Source organism: Alternaria dauci, chromosome 9 (genome assembly GCF_042100115.1).
Source record: "Alternaria dauci strain A2016 chromosome 9, whole genome shotgun sequence".
In the NCBI taxonomy this organism is placed as follows: domain Eukaryota; kingdom Fungi; phylum Ascomycota; class Dothideomycetes; order Pleosporales; family Pleosporaceae; genus Alternaria; species Alternaria dauci.
In genome coordinates, this window is record NC_091280.1 from 1,217,471 (window position 1) to 1,237,447 (window position 19,977).

A 19,977-nucleotide genomic window follows, 5' to 3' on the forward strand; every position below is an offset into this window, starting at 1 on the left:
AACTAGCGCCCCGCCCGCGCGCGTCTGGCCTGCCAAGCCCATTAACATTCCTCTTTCATCTCCACGGCAACTTGCACACATCACAAAATCAGCATTGTAGACGTGCTTCCTGGTTATGCCATGGGCGTCGAGCCCTCCATTTTGCTTCGATATCGCCTTCAGTACCTAGGCAGATCTACGATCCTCGGAGCTGACATCACTCCTTCCTCCTTCCTTTCGCCAGCAACCACAAACTTCTTCCTCCCTCTAACCAGCCAGTCTACACTGGCAATCAAAGCAACAATAGCATAGACCACGCATACATCTGCACACCTAGTCAGCGGTACCGTACGTGTATCAGCTCACACAGCATCACTTACAGTTCATGTTTCCCGCCTCGACAGGTTTCGCATACGGAAACGAGTACATGACCAGTGTGAACAGTGTCCAGACAAGCAGCACAATATTCGCAAAAAGCCCGACCCGGCCGAGCCAGAATGGCCCATGGGCTATCTTGTCGCGACCGCGGATAAGCAGACAGACGACCGGAACAGAGTAGCTGAGGTACAACAGAACGATACATGCCGTTATCATCCTACATCTCGTTAGCATTGAGGTCCACACACGCAGATGACAGCATATCTTACGAGTTAAACGCTGTCAACGAAGCCAAATACAGACACCCCATAACAGCCACAATAACACAACTCACTAGGTGGGCGTTGAGTGGAACGTCGAGTCCTTCATGTACCCTAGCCAGCCAGCGATGAGCAGGAAGCCCTCGGTCGCGCGCGAAACTCCAGCATAGCCGGCTCTGCCAAGTATGACTTGCGACCAAGCAACCGAGCCCCGTAGCTATGATGAGCGCCTCAAGAACCGTCGCTCCGGCCTTGTTTTCCAGCGCGCGAAAGAAAATCTCCAGGATGGGCACTCCAGTATCTGACGCGCCAATCTCGGCAAAGTCGCCCACAATCGAGAAGAAGATGCCAACGGAGAAGAACCAGCTCGTGACGAACCCAATTCCTACAGTTCCCATAATAGCTATCGGGACCATCTTCTCCGGCCGGTGTACTTCTTCGGCGAGATGTGTGGCACAATCCAGACAAGCGAAAGCCCAGTTTGTGTTCACGAGACCGACGATGAAGGCGATGCCATCTTGCTGCCACCCCGTGTTATTGATAAAGGTTGCGAAGACGAAGCGAGCGTGCTGGTGCGTAGGCGCAGTGGCTGGAACGGTGATGAGTATCACAGCGAAGGAGAGCAGCGAGGTCCATAGTGTGGTTTTCCCGACTGCGGGGAGGGTTTTGCCGTAGCAGTTGAAGAAGAAGCAGAAGATGTTTGAGACTTGGTAAGCCTAAGGATCGGCGTGCAACGTCAGTACTTGTCTCGTAGGCAGTTCATACAGGGATACTACTTGCCAGGAAGACATGCCAAGGCTGGATGACGCTGAAGCAATACTTAGCAGGACTTCTTTTCTCAAGACCTTCAGATGTCTCTCTAGACGAAGCAAAGGCATGAAGAAAGAAGTGCTTACAAATCCGGATGCCCAAGTTGATAGCACCCAACTACCGCACTTCCCATGGCCAATGCCACAGACGCACTCGTAAACATGGCACCCCACCACGCCAACCACCCCGTCATGTAACTAGCGAGTCTTGTAAACCGCTTCGGCGCGAGCTCACCAGCCCAAAAGTACTGTCCACCCGCATTTGGCATGGCACTCGCCAACTCGCTCAGACTAATGCCCACGCACGTCGAGATGAGAGCTATGAGCATTATGCCGTATATGACGAGCAGCGGGCCTCCAGAATTGATGCCAGTTATCAGAGCGGCTGATATACCGAACCAAGAGTTTGTGATTGAAAACCCGACGCCTAGGACGGACCAGACGGTGTACTTTCTCGCCATGTCTTGGGTGTAGCCCATCTCTGCTAGCTTGAGGGCATCTGCGTCAATCGAGGACTCGCCTTTCTTCTCTACATCACGAGCGATGTGGGGAGTTGGATGTTTCTCGATATTCGACTCCATGGTTTGTTTTTGTGTTGTTTGAGGAGGAAGGTGGGGTGCAGTTGACTTTGAAGCAACACACGAGCGAGAGACGAGTAATATAGGCGGAGCAAGAAGCTGAGCTGCTGGAGAAAGCACTTGGCAAAAAGCTTATCGCATCACGCCGAGTTGACAAAACAGTAATTATAAAGCTTAGATGCTTCTCATGATGAATGTCGCGATTCGGGGTTGGCTACGCACGTGCGTGAGATATGGGGTGCTGAGCTGGGGAGAAAACAACGCTAGATGGAAGATGGCGAATGGAGACGGCAAAGCAATAAAAGCAACTGCAAGAACGAAATAGCGACGCCTAGATGGTCCATAGTTTAGGCCGGGAGTAGCACCGAGACCAGCACTCCTATACCTGAAAAGCTCGGACTCATATGCACAATATATTGTGATCAATGCTGTCCAGCTAAGAGGAACAAAGAATTGGCAGCCTTATACTTGAAGAGATTACAGTAGTAAAGTATTGGAAGTAATTGGAAAGCTACGATGCCATCACTCAATGTATTGTTCTTCAAGAAGGTCGGAACAACCTTGGAAGTCTGTCGGGATCACTGCCCTGACCCATGTCGAAAACCGGGGTGTGATGGACGGAAGAAATGAATGAAAAAGGTTACGTTTCCATTGCAGAACAGTACCTATACGGGCGATTGTTAAAAGCGGGCATTCGCATGCTAAGATGCGGGGATCGCTCGAAGAAGTAAAGAGGCCTTGTGCGGGTAGACATCCGCACCCGAGAGGCAGGTTGACGCGTAGGGCATCACAGAAGCAATCAACCCCCCAAGATCTTGTCAAATAAGAGGTGGTTACCAAAGGACAATGCCGAGGCAAGAGAACGGAAAGCCTGAAATTCCCATGCAAACGCTACACAGACAACATCGAGACTAACAGTAATAACGAGCTGCACTTGGTATCGAGGCGACACGCAGAAAGAGAGAGTGCAAAGCGTGAAGCTTTCCGTCACACCACACCGATGCTGTGTCTCTATCGGCACAAAACTGCAAGTAGCCGTATGTATCTTTCGGCGAATTTCTGCGGCGCGGTCCGTAGTTGTAACCTTGTGTCGATGGCAAGAGCCAACTAGATTGAGATCAGCTCTATGACGACAGCTGTCAGCACCAGAACCACTCGTCTCTCGTATGGGCTTGTACCTCGCTCCCACACTTAAATTTCACCCCAAACATGACGCCATCGACCAGGGAGAGGCGATGAAATCAGCTCAGATTGTAGCCGTTACTGCCAACGATACGGGGGAAACGTCTTCACACTTACACAGCCCCGTTCGCTTCACTGTGGCGCTCTTTGCATCTCTTCAACAATCTCATTCTAGGCATCCCGGCCTTTGGGATGTTTCCAGAGTACTTGGTGGCGTAACCCGGCGCATCGATCGACCGCCTGCGTACCACGCGCGTATCCAGGTACCTACCTACCTTCTCGTGCAACATGCAAGCCAAACGTCGCAGTCACGTAGTCACACTCTCGATGGAAGGATAGTGCTGTGATGGTGACGCAAGTAGTCATCGTCGTATGTAGTTGAAGCAACGTCAAAAGAAGACGGTACCAGCGTTGCATTGGCCCTGCAAAGCTTCCCGCTACATCGAGTCGAATGGTGTGAGTGGTCACACCTGCAACGGTGTAATCATCTAGAGGACGCACCAACTACGTACAGTCGTGCAATTGCGGGTGTGACATTTCCTCGAGGGCATGCTCGAGTCTCTGGTCCAGACAAGAGATAGCCTTGCTTTCAGCCGTTATCAAGCCGTCATCATCTGGGTAGCGCACGAGGGCCTGTGGGCAACGTTGCACATTGCTTTTTCCTGTAAAACAAACGCTGCCGCCCAGTAGAAACAGGTAGTAGGACATTTTCAAGTAGTCAAGCCATGTTGTGTGGTGGATGTTCCCTGCTTCGTTAAGCCAATCGCCACAATGACTCGTGAGGAGCGGATGTCGCAAGCCGCCCGTACAAGTCACGTCCAAGAGAGGTCCGCGGAGACTTGAGAGAATTGAGTCGTGGTGGCAAGCTTATGCTCCCAGAAAGGCAAGATGGAGCGACAAAACAGGAAGCAATGCCCAGACCCGACTAAGCTCTCACGGATAGCGGCGCACGAGACTAGCTTTGAGTGAATTAACGCACTGAATTTGACCGAGACTAGGGGTAATGGTATAGATCTGGTCTAAACAGCACCTGGTAAATGTGACAGGAGATGCTGCGTATGTTGGTGGAGAGCAAACGACAAGAATAAAGAAACCACAGACTGCGCCAATATCCACGTAAGACGTACAGTCGTTCGGAAGTGCAACTGCATCCGCCCCCAAGATTGCGTGCCCACATCATATCTTCCCACTCTCACTACACTGTCGCATGCGAAACCGCATGCCATGCACCTGCGTATTGCGTGTTGAGCGACACGGTGATTACTTTTGCCATTATGTGGGTATCCATATCCAGTTACTAATGCGCCTTCCGAGTAGTGACCTGCTACCGCGTGGGTAGAGTATGTGTGTATTAGGTTTAGCCCAGCTTCTGGTCCTGGGGGTAGTGGCCACCAGGATGGCGGGGCATGCCTTGCTGCGCCATGGGATACTGGTTTGACTGCTGCTGCTGTTGTTGCAGGTAGCTCTGGTAGTGCAGGGCAGCCTCGGGCGTCATGTAGGCTTGGGGCATGGCTTGGTTGTTGGGCGGCATGCCGCGTGGCTGGCCCGGCGGTACCTGGGCGTGGTTGTCCTCTGGCGATTCGACAGTGTCGTTGTCGACGCCATTCGCGTCGCCGCTTGATGGCTCAGGGGCGTTGAGACAGGCCTGGGGGGAGCGAGTGTTAGCAATGCGATGCGACAGGTGGGCTGAGGGCTGCAGCGTACCTGGATGAGGTTCTTGCCCTCTGGCTTGGTGACTAGCGGTTGCAGCTTGGGTGTGGTGAAGGTGTAGACAAGACCAGTCTCGGAGACGACGAGCAGCAGCACTTGGGTGCCAGTCAGGACAGACAATTCGTAGGCCTGGGAGTGGGCGGCATGGTTAGCGGGAGCGCTCGGTGCAGACGAGGGTTTCATGCGACGCGGCGGGAGCAGATGCACCACGACGATGCGCGCTCAACGAGGAAGCACACGTACCTTCTTCATGATGCCAGCCTTGCGCTTGGAGAAGGTGATGTGCCGACGCGACTTGTCCTGGATGAACTTGATCTCAATCTTTCTTCGCTCGCGGCCGGGCTTGTCATCGTCGTCGTCGTCGTCGTCGGCAGCGGCGCGCGCGCGCTTGACGCCGCGGTTCTCCATGCCCATGGTGCCATTGCCGTCGTCGTGGACAGAGGGCGACGCGTTCTGGTCGTGCTCGGTGATTTCGCTGGCCATGGTGGTGAGTCGCGACAAAGATTGGTTACCCGCGGTGTTTGGGGGACGAGGGCCCTAAGCTGTGTTGGGCCGAGTGTGGGGAGTTGGCAGGCGTTCTTGCGTGGTTTGGGCAGACGCGCAAAAGGTTACAGAAGGAACTGCAGACGGCTTGAGTTGGGTTAGACGCTTAGAACGACCTCATACGGAAAAGGAAGCGCGGCCTGTTAAAAGATCGGGGCTGGTCCCTTTGTGATGGCGCAGCAGGAATGCAAGGAAAAGGTGCGCGGGGGAGGAAACGCTTGGTCGCACTGTGCTCGGTGGAAGGCACTAAATTACTCGTGGGCCCGTGCGGCGCCAGTGGCTGGGGGGTGCTTGTGCAAGGACGTGGTGCCGGGGGGCAGCGTGACCTCGCGACAGAGGGCGGGCGGGCTGGGCGGGACGAGGAGCGAGAGGGCGGTACGTACCTGGCAAAATGCACAACGAACAGCGAACAGCGAACAGCGAACAACGAGGTGCGAGGTGCGGCGTGCTTTGTTTTCGCGCGCGCGCCGTTGGGGTGGGTAGCAAAAAAGACAGGTCGAGGTGGTTTCCCGAACCCTGAGCTTGTGGAGCTTGGCGGGCACGCAGGGACAGACGGAGTGGTGCAGGTGTGTTATAGCCCGAGAGCTGTCTGAGGAAGGAAAGGGACGAACGGTATTGGGAATGAAACGGCGGGAGTGGTCAAGTATTTCTCTCGACGGCTGCTTTGGCTGCTTTGGTGCGGCAGGCCCTCAACTATCCACACCACTGGGGGCGGATGCGCTTGAGCTCGACCCTGGTCACAGCTCTGAGTCGCAGATCGACCATTATTGCCCTGGACGGCGGCATCGCGCTGCGCATAAAGGCACACTCTGCAGCGCACCACGGCCTCTGTACTGATACCGACCTTGACCCCTTCGTACTAGACCTTTGGCCTGTCAGGTCGCTTTTGGAGATGAACAGCAGCGGCCTTTCCACATGAAAAAGAGCGCCGTCCACCGCAGGCCGAGGACTGGGCTGGAGGCAGCTGAGCAGGGCCCGGTGTTTTGGATCGGGTTGATTGGTGGAAAGACTGCGCTAGTCCCGCTCAAGTCAGATTGACGGCCACCTTGGTCAAGGTCGGTTTGCCCACTCGCCGGGCGGCTTACACACGACGGTAGACAGGATGGCTGGGCTACTACGACGGCTACCACTACTAAGCTGCTGCACGCCAGACTCGTCGTACCGAGCAGTTCGCATCCTCGCTGCCATTGCCACTGCACGCAGGCAGACAACGTCTACTGTGCGCACTCTGCCCTGTTCCCGCTGCGAGTGGGCCGTCGTGGCCGTCGAGGAAGCCGCGGTTGCACCTAGGCAAGACCAAGCAAGCACCACCCTTACGCACCTTCCCCGTTTGATCTCGCTTCGCTTGCAGCCACGGTCTAGCCTGCTCCTCGTCCTGCACGTCTGCACTGTTGGTGGCGCCTGCCCTGTGAGGCAGCAGCTCGATGCTCAACACCATCGCCCCTCGTGACAGTGACAACCATCATGCCGCGGCTCCACCACCATCTCGTCCCTGGCAGCCTGCCATCAACACCGCGTCGCACTTGTTCCAACACTGTGCCTGTTCGCACTCGACCTCTGCGCCTCACCCAAGTCGCCGCGCCAAACCAGTCGAACCATCATGCTTGTTCTCCTCTGTGATTGGCCGCCCACACTGCTCCAACACTACTGAAACCACCCACGCATCGCCGCGCTCCAACTGCGACGCGCCCTCGCCGTGCTTCTTAATGCCCATAGTCCCCGTGTCCCCGAATGCCATGCATTTTCCGCGCGAGCGCTGGTCCTGCTGCTTTCTCTTCACTTTGCTGCTTTCTTTCTGATAATTCACCCTGCTCGACGCAGATTACGAGAGTACGCCGGACGGCTCCGCTGCGCCCGACTTACATTCTTTGCTTCAAACTATTTTTCTTCACTTCAGTCTCTTCCGTCAAGTCGCAATTCCGCCAGCATGCCGACCAAGTTGATGATGGCCTTTGTGGGCATGGACTTGCTCTTTGCCGGATGCGGAGGACTGTTGCTGGGCTTCTCTCTCATATCGGAGCAATCGATGCGCGCCACTCCGACCGTAGACAACGTCACACAGAACCTGCTGCTCGGCCAGTGTCCCTTGACAGGTACGACATCTGCAACTGGGCCATGACTGTGGTGCTGGCGAATCGATATCCTGGCACTACCGTGGCGGCGCATTGTCCCACGCATCGCCCTAGAACATGCCATCTTGACGAACAGCAACTAACAACTTCTCCAGCTGGCGTAGTCAATGCAATCTTCGTCTTTGTCACATTCTTGCTGTCTCTCCCGGCACTTTTCCTACCAACGAATCGAGGCTGGCTCCGTACTCAGGGCTGGCTGGTAGTCATCTGCGCGACCTTTACACTTGGTCTTGGTATCGCTATCTGGGTAGAGACCTTGCAGACCCGCACGAACCTGAGTGTCCTCTGGGGGCGCGAGACGCCGCTTATCCAGAGCCTTCTGCAGCAGAAGGTGAGCGGACGCCATGATCTGCAGAAAGAAGCTGACAAGTAACAGTTTGACTGCTGCGGTTACGTCAACTCCACCACGCCTCCGTTCGTGCAGGATAGCACATGTCAGAACACCTTGGTCGCCGCACAGAAGGGAGGATGCATTGGCAAATTCTCCTCCTTTGCCAACACATATCTGGATCGCGTCTTCACTGCCGCCTTCGGTATCGTCGGTATCGACATGATCCTTGTGCTTTGTGTCGCCATGGTGCTCAAGTACCGCATGGAACAGGAACGCTACAGGCACATTGACGAGAAGAACGGACTGGGTGGGCTATAGACGATGGAAGAATCCAAAACACAAACAAGAGGGTTTTGGAAGAGCCGGCCAAGCAGAGTCAACGAACACACATGTCAATCGAACGACTCTTTCTTTCCCTCCATAGTCTACAACTGGTGATGTGGAAGTAATGACGGGGGTCTCAGCAGTGCTGATGCTCCACATGGCAAGTTTCCCACGTCTTTGATTCGGCATCTTATAGTTTCTGCATTTAGCGTTCTCATGTATATAGATCTGGACACAACTCCGTTAATATAGTTTCGCGACTGATCTCGCATGGCGAGTGTAGATGAATTATAGACTTCACATGGATAGTATCTTGTAAACAGGTAGTTTCGACGTGATTTCTCTCATGGTCACAGCATCTGAGAAACTGCATTCTCCAACAAGTGACCACCCAATCAGTCTCATCTCAAACCGCCTCCAAACCAAGCACCAAACCAGCCAAGCCTCACTACACCTGTCACTCTGCACCACCATTCCACTTTTCGCCGTTCCCTCGCCGGCAACAGCGCTAAACCTCTTTCCCACCTTCTACTTTGCTTTTCACAAGGACCATCCCGCATGCCGCCCAACCGTTCATCGGCAAACGGCAGCCCTAGTTCAGATTTGGAAACTGCTATCCGAGACACAACGGCAGTCTCCAGGGCTGACAACCCAATACCAAGGAACGCGCACGCACTGGCATGGTTGCAAGCACCTGCGGACGGCAAGTAAGCTGGCTAGGCCCAGCGCGGTTTACCCACCGGTACATTCAACGATAGACGTGCGAGAGATGCCGCGTGCGGTATTTGTCTACTGTATGTAGAGGAAGCACGCGATGTCTCTTTGCTGGACTAGCTAGGGGCGCATATCGCGCAGTTCACCCGTCATAAAATCCAACTCTACTCTACGCACCATTCCCTAGCCTCACACGTCAAGGTTTACCCAATGTCCGATGCTCCGAAATATTGTTCATGGCTCCAGAAGCCAAGCATTCCGGCGCAAACTCCGAACCGAGGCCTTTTTTTTTTTGGTTTTCCAGGCGCCCCCAAACAACGCTGGTTGCCATCGCCCATCACACCGCCTCAGATGGATGGCGAGTCAGCAACATGCGTTGCGCCACAGATCTCATGCCTGTCAAACATTTCCCACCTGCAGCCGCCACTGTAAGCGTACCCGTGCCGCAAGCCCGCGTGGTAACTCTATTGCTGTATCGCCATCTCTACACGTGGTGTTTACAGCATTCTCTAGTGCGGTCGCCTGCTTTTGTTCTCTTCATTCTTGAAAAATCGCCCAGCACGCACGTTTGCACATACAGTAGTTTTATGAGTAAGCCGTCTCATCGCTTCGACGCCCCGCAATGCAATGTGACAGGAGGAGATGAACTCGTTTCTGGGCCGCGACCGAGCTTCTGCGGACACCAGCTGCATCAAAAAAGAGCTACCTGCATGGTTTTCACGCTCGTCTAGGCCCTTGTCGCGAGCCGCTAATTTTCAAAGGATTGCACATTGCAGCGCGCGAAATTGGCTTCTCTGACATTGGTCTCATGTTTTCTGCGAGGCGACGCGGTAGAGCGGAGCGTGAGTTTTGGTTCTCCTGTAGATCCCCCCTGAAGGTTGTAGCGGGAAGGTGTGCCAAGTGCTGTGCCAACGTTGATGCGGATTTCAGGGGTCATGAAGAGACGAGATTGCGTGGGGTGCGACAAGTTGTTTGAAGCCCTTGGCGAAAGCAAGAAGAGGGTTGAAATGTTTGTGATAGTTGAATACCTACACATGCGAGTACTATGGTATTGTATGCATGTAATTCGGCAGCATGGTCAAGACCTCTGTCAAGTCTCTGTGGAATCCGCGACGTCTGCTAACACGTCGTCTTCGTCAAATATGCTACGTAGAGGTGCTGGAGTGGGATTCTGTAACCGTTTCTGGAAAAACCTGTTGACTTTCAGCTGTGTATCTTCATCCTCATTCCCGAACACGTTGTGAGCCTTCTTTCCGCCTATCCGCACGGCGTGCTCAAGTCGTGCGCGTAGTCTCTCTATAGAATCCTTCGCGTCCATAATGGTCAAGTCCACCGCAGCGCCAGCTTCGACAATAGAATTACCAAGTAGCTGAAACTCTCGAGCAAGTACGTCCACCTGGTTGTTGAAGTCTTTCACCTCAGACGACGCAGGTACTGGAGCTCTGACAGGAGATGAGCCTGCTTCAGAAGTCGTTGGACTCGATAGGGGTTGGTAAGGTACGTCCGACAAGCCAGGCCCAACAGCGATGTCGAGGAGAGCCAAACGTGCAGCGAGATGGTCGTAGTCCGTGTTCTTATTTATTTGAAAACTTGGCGAGTTTCTGATTTGCTTGTAGATGATGTTGGAAACCTCTGGGTCCGAGAGCGGTACGTCGACTGGAGTTGGGAAGACTAGAAATGCAAAGGCCAAATAACGTTGCAGATATGCTGTCAATGGCAATGTCGATGGAAAAGAACGGACCAGGTTTCTTTGGAGCAAAGGATGCGTCACTTTTTCTAGTAGTTGGGAGACAACCTCGCTGAGCTGCGTAGATATTAGAGTGTGAATATTTTGCTGTAGTGAAGAGCTCCCTACAGCGGAGGCCAGCTTATGGTTGTTAGCAAAGCTGCATACAATAGCTCCCATAGCGTCCTGTATAGCGTGTAGTATGGCAGCATCTGCCATGACTCTATCATCAAGACACACATGGCAGAGTATGTATAGCGCATGAGTTCGAGACCCCGACTGCAAGCTATAAAGAATCAGTAAAGCACTTTCCTCGTATATAGTCTGCTTACCATGGCGCTGCTCGCTCAAGCAGCCGAGCAATAGATATCAATGACGGTGGAAGCGAGATTCTGGTTTCGGATCGTGGTACAGAGACCGGTACGAGCTTGGTTGACGCCTCAAGTTGTGTCATATCAGCGCCTATCTCGTTAAACAATGCTTCTAGCCCTGTGCGATCCAGAAGCATGCGGAGATGCGTATTTTGAGACTGTAAAGGGTCAAATACTGCCATGAGTTGACAATCGAAATGACCCTACCTCCAGGATTTCGATGTATCTGTAGCTAAGCGCCTCATTTCGACTCGAGGAAACTACAGATCTTAGCAAATGCAAGTGTAACGTTCGTGTACAACCAACTCTGATTAATCATCCAAGAAGCTAGTTCTTGAGGTAGCTTTTGTAGACGAAATATTTGTTGAGCGAAGCCGGTCATGAAAGCTTGATCCCTGGCGTACGAGTCTTGAACATGTTAACGACTGACGCGACGTAGCAGTATAGAGACTCTACCTTCGAAGCTCGATACCCACCGATGGTTGGGCAGGCTTGTGATGGGAAATACCGGCCGCACTGGTATTGAGTTCGAGTCTGGGTTGTCTTTGAAGAAATGGAAAGTGCTTTCTAGCTGCGTGGCGTTTGTTCTCTGCATAGCCTGTAAGAGGCGGTGCGCCTTGTCCGGATCGTCGTCATCATCTACGACCTGGCCAAACGTCTCTTCGTTTATTGCAATGGATGCGTTAACGGATACTTGCATGGCTGTCTCGAGGGCAGCCTTGTGTTCCTGAATCTGTCGCTCTGTTTCTCGGTTCTTCTGGGCTGCTTGTACCAGTGCGCTCAAGTTGATCCTGTCGCCCTTCGCCTTCTTGACGGGCTTGCGTAACCCGTCTATTTGGTCTTCGGACGTGCGCTTTGAACGTGTAGTGGTCATGGTAGTGATGGCCTTGACTCTCGGCGTGGGTATGCCAAAGTCCAACTCGGGGAGCGAGTCATCGTCGGAGTCGGAATTCAAAACCACTTGCTCGCCATTTGATTCTATGCGCCTGCTTGTGCCTGAGGTTGCAGATGTCTGAGAGGGATTGAAGGGCGGCGCATCGGCACTCGCAGCTCTTATTGTAGAAGACGCGGTCGACGCGGAGACGTTTGTCGAGGAAAGCGGGGTGGGGGTGGGGTATGAGATGGCGTCCTGGATGGCTCCAGACGATCCTGGAAGGTTAGACTGACGGGTAGACGCATCTTTTGCATCTGCAGCGGTGGGATGGGTTAGCCTAAGGCAGCAAGTCTCAGACGGCAAGGTGCGTGTACTTCTCTGGGGCAGGGTCGATTGCGAAGCAGCAGCACTTGACGAGTTTTTCGGCACGGGAGAGAAGAAGTCGCGGATGCTCTTCTTCTGGGGTTTCATGGCGGCGAATAATAGAGGGGTGGTGATGTTGACGAGTGGGGGTGGTGCAACCTTGCGACGACGCGTGAGGCGTACCCAGAGCGGATGCCGGGCATGATGCGCGGCACGCTGTCACGTGCATGGGAGTTGAACAACTTCACCCGGAGGTAACCATTCAAGCGCCAACGCGCCAACGCCTGGCTGCAGATGGGCTAGATTGATTTGCCGTTGACGACATGCATCGGAATGCGAGTTGGCCGACATCCGTATGTCGCATGAAGGTCGTCAATTCTACACTGCAGAAATAATCTTCGCCGCATCCGAGCCATGCCGCCCGCGCTGACTGGTGACGTTCTGTTTCTGTTTCAAGGGTTTCGCATTGCCTCTCTACGCCGGGCCTGTGTCAAATGTGGGATGCCAGGCCCGGTATCGTGGGACGTGTGATATATTAAGCACATGGATACGGCTCTAGAAGCTTCATTAATCCAGCCCAGAGTCACTTGGACGAAGCACGGAGCTCGAGGATCTCCCGGCTACGACGACATATACAACTTGTCCATGGACGAATGAGGGCTGAAATGGCGCTCCACCCTGCGTGGCTGCTTAGAAGGAGTGCTGACTGGAGCCCGCGGATGCTCCGTTATGATTAGTCCCCGGACAGTCGCAGGCTGACATGGCTGAAGCAGAAGTGGTGACGAGCGTGGTTGATGGTGTCGCCCACCGCCCAGCGTTCCTGAGATGGGGATGTGCAGCCCATCTACTCTCTCTGTCGCTGCAGGCCCAGGCCACGCGTCGCCAACGCGATTGACAGAAATAAATGCTCCTGTGTTGGTGCGTGAAATGATCAGATCGCAGTGCGGGCCCTCCAAGGGGAACTAGTCTCGCATCTTGTTAAGACCGTAGCGTCCGGCCGAGGGCGTGCGAGGCGTGTGCTTCCCGCGTCGATGGTGTAAGCACATGGAAGCAACTAAAGCCCAGCAACGTAGCAATCATTCATCAGGGTCTGCAGAGTACTTGCCGCTCTCCGCTGCCTCCCCCTCGTGTTGATTCTACACGGCCCTGCACTCGGACGGCCTTGGACCGTCTCACCACTCTGTCGCACATCCTGACCGTCGCTCCGCCTGCACCTGCAACGTCGAGGTTAGTGTTCGCAACGGCTGCGTCTCGTCCGGCATCTTTTAATATCCGAATACAACGCGGCCGCCCATCTGTTCTCACGCTCCGCGACAAGCACAACACCACCCACCGCCCACCACCACCAACACTACCAGCACCACCCTCGACCACCGCCCGGCACTACATGCACTGCACCCCTCGACACGTGCCAGCGTCCTCCGCGAACGAATTGGCCTGCACCGCAGCGTAGAGCCTTTCCGGCTCAGGCCGTCGCCGCCCTCGTTGCAGCGCCGCAGCATCCCCGACGACAAGCACCATGACGCTGCAACCCTACATGGAGCCCAACGAGACCGAGGTGTCACATCCGCAGAAGCGCATACGTTGTGAGTGCCGCCCATTCCGCTGACCGCACAGAGAGACGCCGGTCGAGAGCATGCGCTGACTGGGACACGCAGGGGCAACACATCGCGCAACGGGCATCAAGGCGGCAAACAAGCGACACTCGCTCAAGGAACGTCTCCACCGGCGCATAGGCTCTGGCGGCGAGAAGCACGACTCGCTGGGCAAAGAAGGCGGCCTTGCGACCGACCCTTCTCCTGAGAGCTCAGATGCAGGCGCCGAAGAGGGAGACTCGGGGCGGAAGGTCTACTTCAACGTTCCCCTGCCCCAAACAGAACGCGACGAGCAAGGCCACCCCCTCGCACAGTACGCCCGCAACAAGATAAGAACCGCAAAATACACGCCCCTCAGCTTCGTACCCAAGAACCTGTGGTTCCAGTTCCACAACATCGCCAACGTCTACTTCCTGTTCATTATTATCCTGGGCGTGCGTACCCCTTCCCACTCCTCCGACGCATCCGTCAGCTAACTGACTTGTCCAGATTTTCTCAATTTTCGGTGCTAGTAATCCTGCCCTGAATGCAGTACCGCTCATCGTCATTCTCGTCATCACGTCCATCAAGGATGGAGTAGAAGATTGGCGAAGAACCGTCCTCGACAACGAGCTCAACAACGCGCCCGTCCACCGACTCGTCGACTTCAACAACGTAAACACGGCCGAAGACAGGGTATCCTTGTGGCGGAAGATCAAGAAGGCCACCACCAAGAGCATAGTCACAACATGGCGGCTGGTGAAGAGCGCCAAGAACAAAAAGGGCGGAAAGGGCAAAGGAGGTGAGGACGGCGGCATTGACGGCTCGCGTCCTTCGCACGAGACCCGAAGAGCTTCCATCGCATCGCACAGAGAATCCTACTTTGGCAACGAAAACGACATCCAGATGACACCCGTGCCCTCACCACTACCAGGCCAGTCCCCTACGCACTCCCCGCAATTGACCCATGGTCCCGGTGAAGGAGACAAGATTCGCGGCGCCGACTCCAATCCCGGCCCTCAAAAGAAGTTCTGGGGAAGCGTGCTGAACCCTCACAAGACTGCTCCTGAAAAGGCACGCTTCAAGAAAGATGAATGGAAAAATGTACAGGTCGGCGACTTTGTGCGCCTCTACAACGACGAGGAGATTCCTGCCGACGTGATTGTGCTCTCCACTTCTTCCGACGACGGCGCATGCTATGTTGAGACGAAGAACTTGGACGGCGAGACTAACCTCAAGGTGCGCAACGCACTCCACGCCACTCGAGATGTGCGACACGCTCGACACTGCGAACGCGCCGAGTTCGTCATCGAGAGCGAAGGCGCTCATTCCAACTTGTACTCGTACAGTGCTGCCCTCAGGTGGCAGCAGCACAACGCCAAAGATCCCGAGGCGCCGCCGTACGAAATGGTCGAGCCCATCTCCATCAACAACCTCATCCTCCGTGGCTGTCAATTGAGAAACACTGAGTGGGTATTGGGTGTCGTCGTCTTCACCGGAGAAGAGACCAAGATTATGATCAACTCCGGTATTACGCCCAGTAAGCGAGCCAGAATCTCCAAAGAACTCAATTGGAACGTCGTATACAATTTCTTCATTCTGGCCGCCATGTGTCTGGTCTCTGGCATCGTGCTTGGAGTGACTTGGGCCCGGGACGACACCACCCACTCATTCTTCGAATATGGTTCCTACGGAGGTGCTCCTGCTACAGACGGTGTGATTGCGTTTTGGACTGCCGTCATTCTCTTCCAGAATTTGGTTCCCATTTCGCTTTACATCACGCTAGAAATCATCCGTACGCTTCAGGCCCTATTCATCTACAGCGACATACACATGTACTACGCAAAGCTCGACTACCCCTGTACCCCCAAGTCCTGGAACATCTCAGACGACGTGGGCCAGATCGAATACATCTTTTCGGACAAGACGGGCACACTCACCCAGAACGTCATGGAGTTCAAGAAGGCAACCATCAACGGCGTCCCCTATGGAGAAGCGTACACAGAGGCTCAGGCAGGCATGCAGCGCAGACAGGGTATCAACGTCGAAGTTGAAGGTGCCAAGGCTCGCGAGCAGATTGCACGCGACCGCGTACGCATGCTCGAGGGAATTCGCAAGATGCATGACAACCCCTACTTGTGGGATGAAGATCTGACATTTATCGCCCCGGACTACATCGATGACCTGCGCGGAGAATCTGGAATGGAACAAAAGAGAGCTAATGAAGAGTTTATGATTGCTTTGGCTCTCTGCCATACTGTTGTTACCGAACGCACCCCTGGCGACCCACCAAAGATTGAGTTCAAAGCACAATCGCCCGATGAAGCTGCACTCGTCGCTACTGCCCGTGATGTTGGCTTTACATTCGTCGGTCGCGAAGACGATCGTCTAGTTGTCAATGTTTTGGGACAAGAGCGCAAATACCAAGTCCTCAATACCCTCGAGTTCAACTCCAGCAGGAAGCGAATGAGTGCAATCATCAGAATGCCTGATAACAGAATCATGCTCTTCTGCAAAGGAGCTGATAGCATGATCTACTCGAGGTTGATCCCCAATGAGCAACGACAACTCCGTGCCGATACTGGTGAGCATCTGGAGATGTTTGCGCGAGAAGGACTCCGAACACTGTGCATTGCTCAAAGAGAAATCTCCGAAGAGGAATACCAAGAGTGGAACAGGGATTATGACATTGCTGCCAATGCTATCCAAGGACGCGAGGACAAGCTGGAAGAGGTATCCGACCGCATTGAAAACCACTTGTGGCTGGTTGGAGGAACTGCTATCGAGGACCGACTCCAGGACGGTGTGCCAGAGTCCATTTCCCTCCTTGGCCAGGCCGGTATCAAGCTATGGGTTCTTACTGGTGACAAAGTTGAGACAGCCATCAACATTGGATTCTCTTGCAACTTGCTCGACAACGACATGGACCTCATTATCCTCAAGGTTACAGACGACAACATCAATTCTGTAGAAGCCCAGCTCGACGAGAAGTTGAAGATCTTCGGTCTGGAGGGTTCTGCAGAAGAACTGGCTGCCGCCCAAAACGATCACGAACCACCACCACCTACACATGCCATCATCATCGACGGAGACACGCTCAAGCTGGCCCTGGATGAGTCAGTGAAGCGGAAGTTCCTTCTCCTCTGTAGGCGTTGTCGATCCGTTCTTTGCTGCCGTGTGAGTCCCAGTCAGAAGGCAGCCGTCGTCAACATGGTCAAGACTGGACTAGACTGTCTTACTCTTGCTATTGGAGATGGTGCAAACGACGTCGCCATGATTCAAGAGGCACACGTCGGTGTCGGTATCGCTGGTGTCGAGGGCCGCGCAGCCGTCATGTCTTCCGATTACGCCATTGGTCAATTCCGTTTCCTCACTCGCCTTGTGCTTGTTCACGGTCGATGGTCGTACCGCAGGCTCGCGGAGACGATTGCCAACTTCTTCTACAAGAACATTATCTGGACGTTTGCTCTCTTCTGGTACCAGATTTACACCAACTTTGACAGCCAGTATATCTTCGACTACACTTACATCATCTTCTTCAACTTGGCGTTTACGTCACTCCCTGTTATCGTCATGGGTGTTCTGGATCAGGATGTCGATGATAAGGTATCTCTGGCCGTTCCGGAGCTGTACCGTCGTGGTATCGAGCGGAAGGAATGGAGCCAACCGAAGTTCTGGTAAGCAAGATTTGCTCAGGATAAATGAAAGACACTAACACGTCCTAGGGCTTATATGATCGATGGTATCTACCAATCTGCGATCGCCTTCTTTTTCTTGTACGAAATCTTCGCACCCGCGACTTTTGCGACTTCCAATGGATTGGATCTGGCAGAGTTCCGACGCATGGGTATCTACGCTGCGACTACAGCTGTTTGTGCAGCCAACATCTACGTTCTGTACAACACGTACCGTTGGGATTGGCTGATTGTCCTTATCGTCGTCATCAGTACCCTCTTAATCTGGTTCTGGACTGGAGTGTACACCTCATTCACTTCAAGTGCTCAATTCTACAAGGCTGGCGCCGAAGCGTACGGCACTCTCAATTTCTGGGCTTACGTTCTGTGCGCTACGGTAGCATGTTTGCTTCCGCGCTTCATCTTCAAAGTGGTGCAGAAGATCTACTTCCCCCTAGATGCGGACATTATTCGAGAGCAAGTGAAGCAAGGCAAATTCGACTATCTGAGAGACAATGACTCTTACCTTCCTCCTCGACCAGAGAAGGTGGCTGGTGAGCAAGACTCCAACCAGTCATCGGAAGCCGATGCTTCAAAGTACAGAGCCGCTAATGCCGATGTCACGGACGAAGACGTTCGTCCCATCTATCCGCCATCGGTTGCTCCGACCGCTACGACGCATAACCCAAGAAGCCAAAACGGCAGCAACAGCACCGATTATACTTTCCGCCGTTCTATGGAGGGTCTTCCACCTGCGCCCACAACGGAAGCTCCTCCTCTCACCCATCGCATGTCGACCGACTACCGTGTACGGCCAAGCTTCGATCGCGCACGCATGTCTATGGACCGCGTTCGTCCTAGTTTCGAGCAAAGCAACGACTTCACTTCGGCTGCCATGCTGACACGACTCGAATCGTCGCATAGCCGTAACAGCTACCAAGGCCACAGGACCAGCTACCAGTGTGGTTCCCCCAATACACAACCGGCAGTCATGAGCCGGTTACGCAATGCAATCCGCAGAGCAACAATAACACGAGACGAGGCGCCAGAACATCTTTGTCAAAACCAAGAAGATGTACCGGAAGTGCCTGCAGTACCTAAAAGCCCACCACGAAGCCCGCGAAGTCCGCCCAGGTAGTACCTGAGGTGACGAGTAGTAGAATGGGGGACGACTTGTTTGCATATCGCCTGTCCCTGTTTCCTCCTTTGACGAGCCTTTACGACTCCTTTTTTGTACATAACCCATCATATTCCTTTTAACTGTCACGTTTCGCATTGCGCTAGCGATCTGACCATGTTCCTCATCCACATATCATCATTACCACTACCACTACGCTTTATTCCCTGTTTGTGGTTTTCTGCTTCTCCAATAGAGATCAAATGGGCGTTTTTGGTTTTGGATTTCTCGAAATGTATAGCTTGTGATTCCCTCGTTGAGCTTTCCTTGTTTCTTTTTTAGTCTTTCTCTGTCTACATCAATGTCAAAGCCATGGGGGGAGATTAGATATGCTCGTTGTGAGACGGAAGAGTAGTCGGGTGTTGATGAGTATGGCTGTAGATATTTTAATGATGTGTGGCTAGCCTGGTCCTATCCTGGCTGTCTCGACGTTCCAATAGATCGTGGTGTGAGTGGCTGATTTTCATGATATCTATTTGACTTAACACCGCCTCGTGACTCTTGCATTCAATACTTTTGTGTCTAGGTACCGTCCGAGTTTTCGCAGTCACCACACCTCTCTGACTCACTGTTTCCCCACGTGATTGTAATTTCCTGTATTTACAATCACCCCGCGCTAGTCTTTCCAATCAGTTGGTACACTCGCATCTAAGACTATCACGATCTCCCAACACTGCCCACCAGGAAAGGCGTCAGTCGCGACCAAAGCACCGGAGATTGACTCTGTGTATTGTTAGTCTTCCGTAAAACTCCCTAACTAAGCATCTGTTTGTCACGTTGGCGGTTGTTGCCTAGCGATTTGGTGGTACAACCAGAAAGTGCAAGTGGGTCGGAAATCACTGCTGATTACGCGTGCCTTGTGAGAGAACACAACAACCGCATTCTCTTTCAATATGAATTGGAGCATCACAGTCACAATCATGTTACGACAACTGCAACCGCACATCTGACCCTCACTCGACAGGTTCAAGTATACCTAGATATTCCCGTGTTCAGAACAGACGCGCTCTGTTGTCCTTTCAACCCCAAACACCGACATGGCTTCCATACATCCCGAACGCGCAAGGAACTCGGGAAATACAAGGGTCCCGGATGAGCGCGGCTTCTCAGTCAAGCGACGGGCTGAGTATCCTTTGTCTGTACAAGAAAAGAACAGGAAGAGGAAGTGGAACACATCTGGCGATGAACGTAAAATGATTGAAGGAGGCGAGGTCATCGCACCGAACAGGCATGGAAGTGCCCGATCGAAAGTACATGGCCCAGAAAAGAACGCAAGAT

At 53.6% G+C, this 19,977-nt stretch overlaps 6 protein-coding genes across 6 annotated transcripts; 2 read left to right on the plus strand and 4 right to left on the minus strand.

Annotated features, from left to right (window-relative positions):
- Positions 1-103: 103 nt before the first annotated feature.
- ACET3X_009093 (uncharacterized protein) lies at positions 104-2,256 on the minus strand. The gene is made up of 5 exons (XM_069455250.1): positions 1,514-2,256; positions 1,398-1,425; positions 627-1,333; positions 360-574; positions 104-304 (listed from the first exon to the last, which is right to left on the minus strand). The coding sequence occupies exons 1-5, from the start codon at positions 2,005-2,007 to the stop codon at positions 159-161; spliced, it is 1,590 nt and encodes a 529-aa protein (XP_069303170.1). The 5' UTR covers positions 2,008-2,256; the 3' UTR covers positions 104-158.
- A 2,287-nt stretch (positions 2,257-4,543) lies between these two features.
- ACET3X_009094 (uncharacterized protein) lies at positions 4,544-5,379 on the minus strand (the record flags this gene model as incomplete). Its single annotated transcript, XM_069455251.1, has 3 exons — positions 4,544-4,831; positions 4,891-5,025; positions 5,140-5,379. The coding sequence occupies 3 exons, from the start codon at positions 5,377-5,379 to the stop codon at positions 4,544-4,546; spliced, it is 663 nt and encodes a 220-aa protein (XP_069303171.1).
- A 125-nt stretch (positions 5,380-5,504) lies between these two features.
- ACET3X_009095 (uncharacterized protein) lies at positions 5,505-6,627 on the minus strand (the record flags this gene model as incomplete). Its single annotated transcript, XM_069455252.1, has 3 exons — positions 5,505-5,526; positions 5,823-5,955; positions 6,525-6,627. 3 exons carry the CDS (start codon positions 6,625-6,627, stop codon positions 5,505-5,507), a joined length of 258 nt encoding a protein of 85 aa, XP_069303172.1.
- Positions 6,628-6,882: 255 nt separating this feature from the next.
- ACET3X_009096 (uncharacterized protein) lies at positions 6,883-8,508 on the plus strand. Its single transcript, XM_069455253.1, has 3 exons — positions 6,883-7,532; positions 7,667-7,902; positions 7,948-8,508. Exons 1-3 carry the CDS (start codon positions 7,367-7,369, stop codon positions 8,218-8,220), a joined length of 675 nt encoding a protein of 224 aa, XP_069303173.1. The 5' UTR covers positions 6,883-7,366; the 3' UTR covers positions 8,221-8,508.
- Positions 8,509-8,616: 108 nt separating this feature from the next.
- ACET3X_009097 (uncharacterized protein) lies at positions 8,617-12,757 on the minus strand. Its single transcript, XM_069455254.1, has 7 exons — positions 12,286-12,757; positions 11,494-12,225; positions 11,344-11,445; positions 11,245-11,297; positions 10,999-11,195; positions 10,796-10,952; positions 8,617-10,744 (listed from the first exon to the last, which is right to left on the minus strand). Exons 1-7 carry the CDS (start codon positions 12,380-12,382, stop codon positions 10,031-10,033), a joined length of 2,052 nt encoding a protein of 683 aa, XP_069303174.1. The 5' UTR covers positions 12,383-12,757; the 3' UTR covers positions 8,617-10,030.
- A 1,036-nt stretch (positions 12,758-13,793) lies between these two features.
- Positions 13,794-18,660, plus strand: ACET3X_009098 (uncharacterized protein; the record flags this gene model as incomplete). The annotated part of the gene is made up of 5 exons (XM_069455255.1): positions 13,794-13,860; positions 13,933-14,303; positions 14,359-17,525; positions 17,574-18,076; positions 18,155-18,660. 5 exons carry the CDS (start codon positions 13,794-13,796, stop codon positions 18,658-18,660), a joined length of 4,614 nt encoding a protein of 1,537 aa, XP_069303175.1.
- Between the last annotated feature and the right edge of the window lie 1,317 nt (positions 18,661-19,977).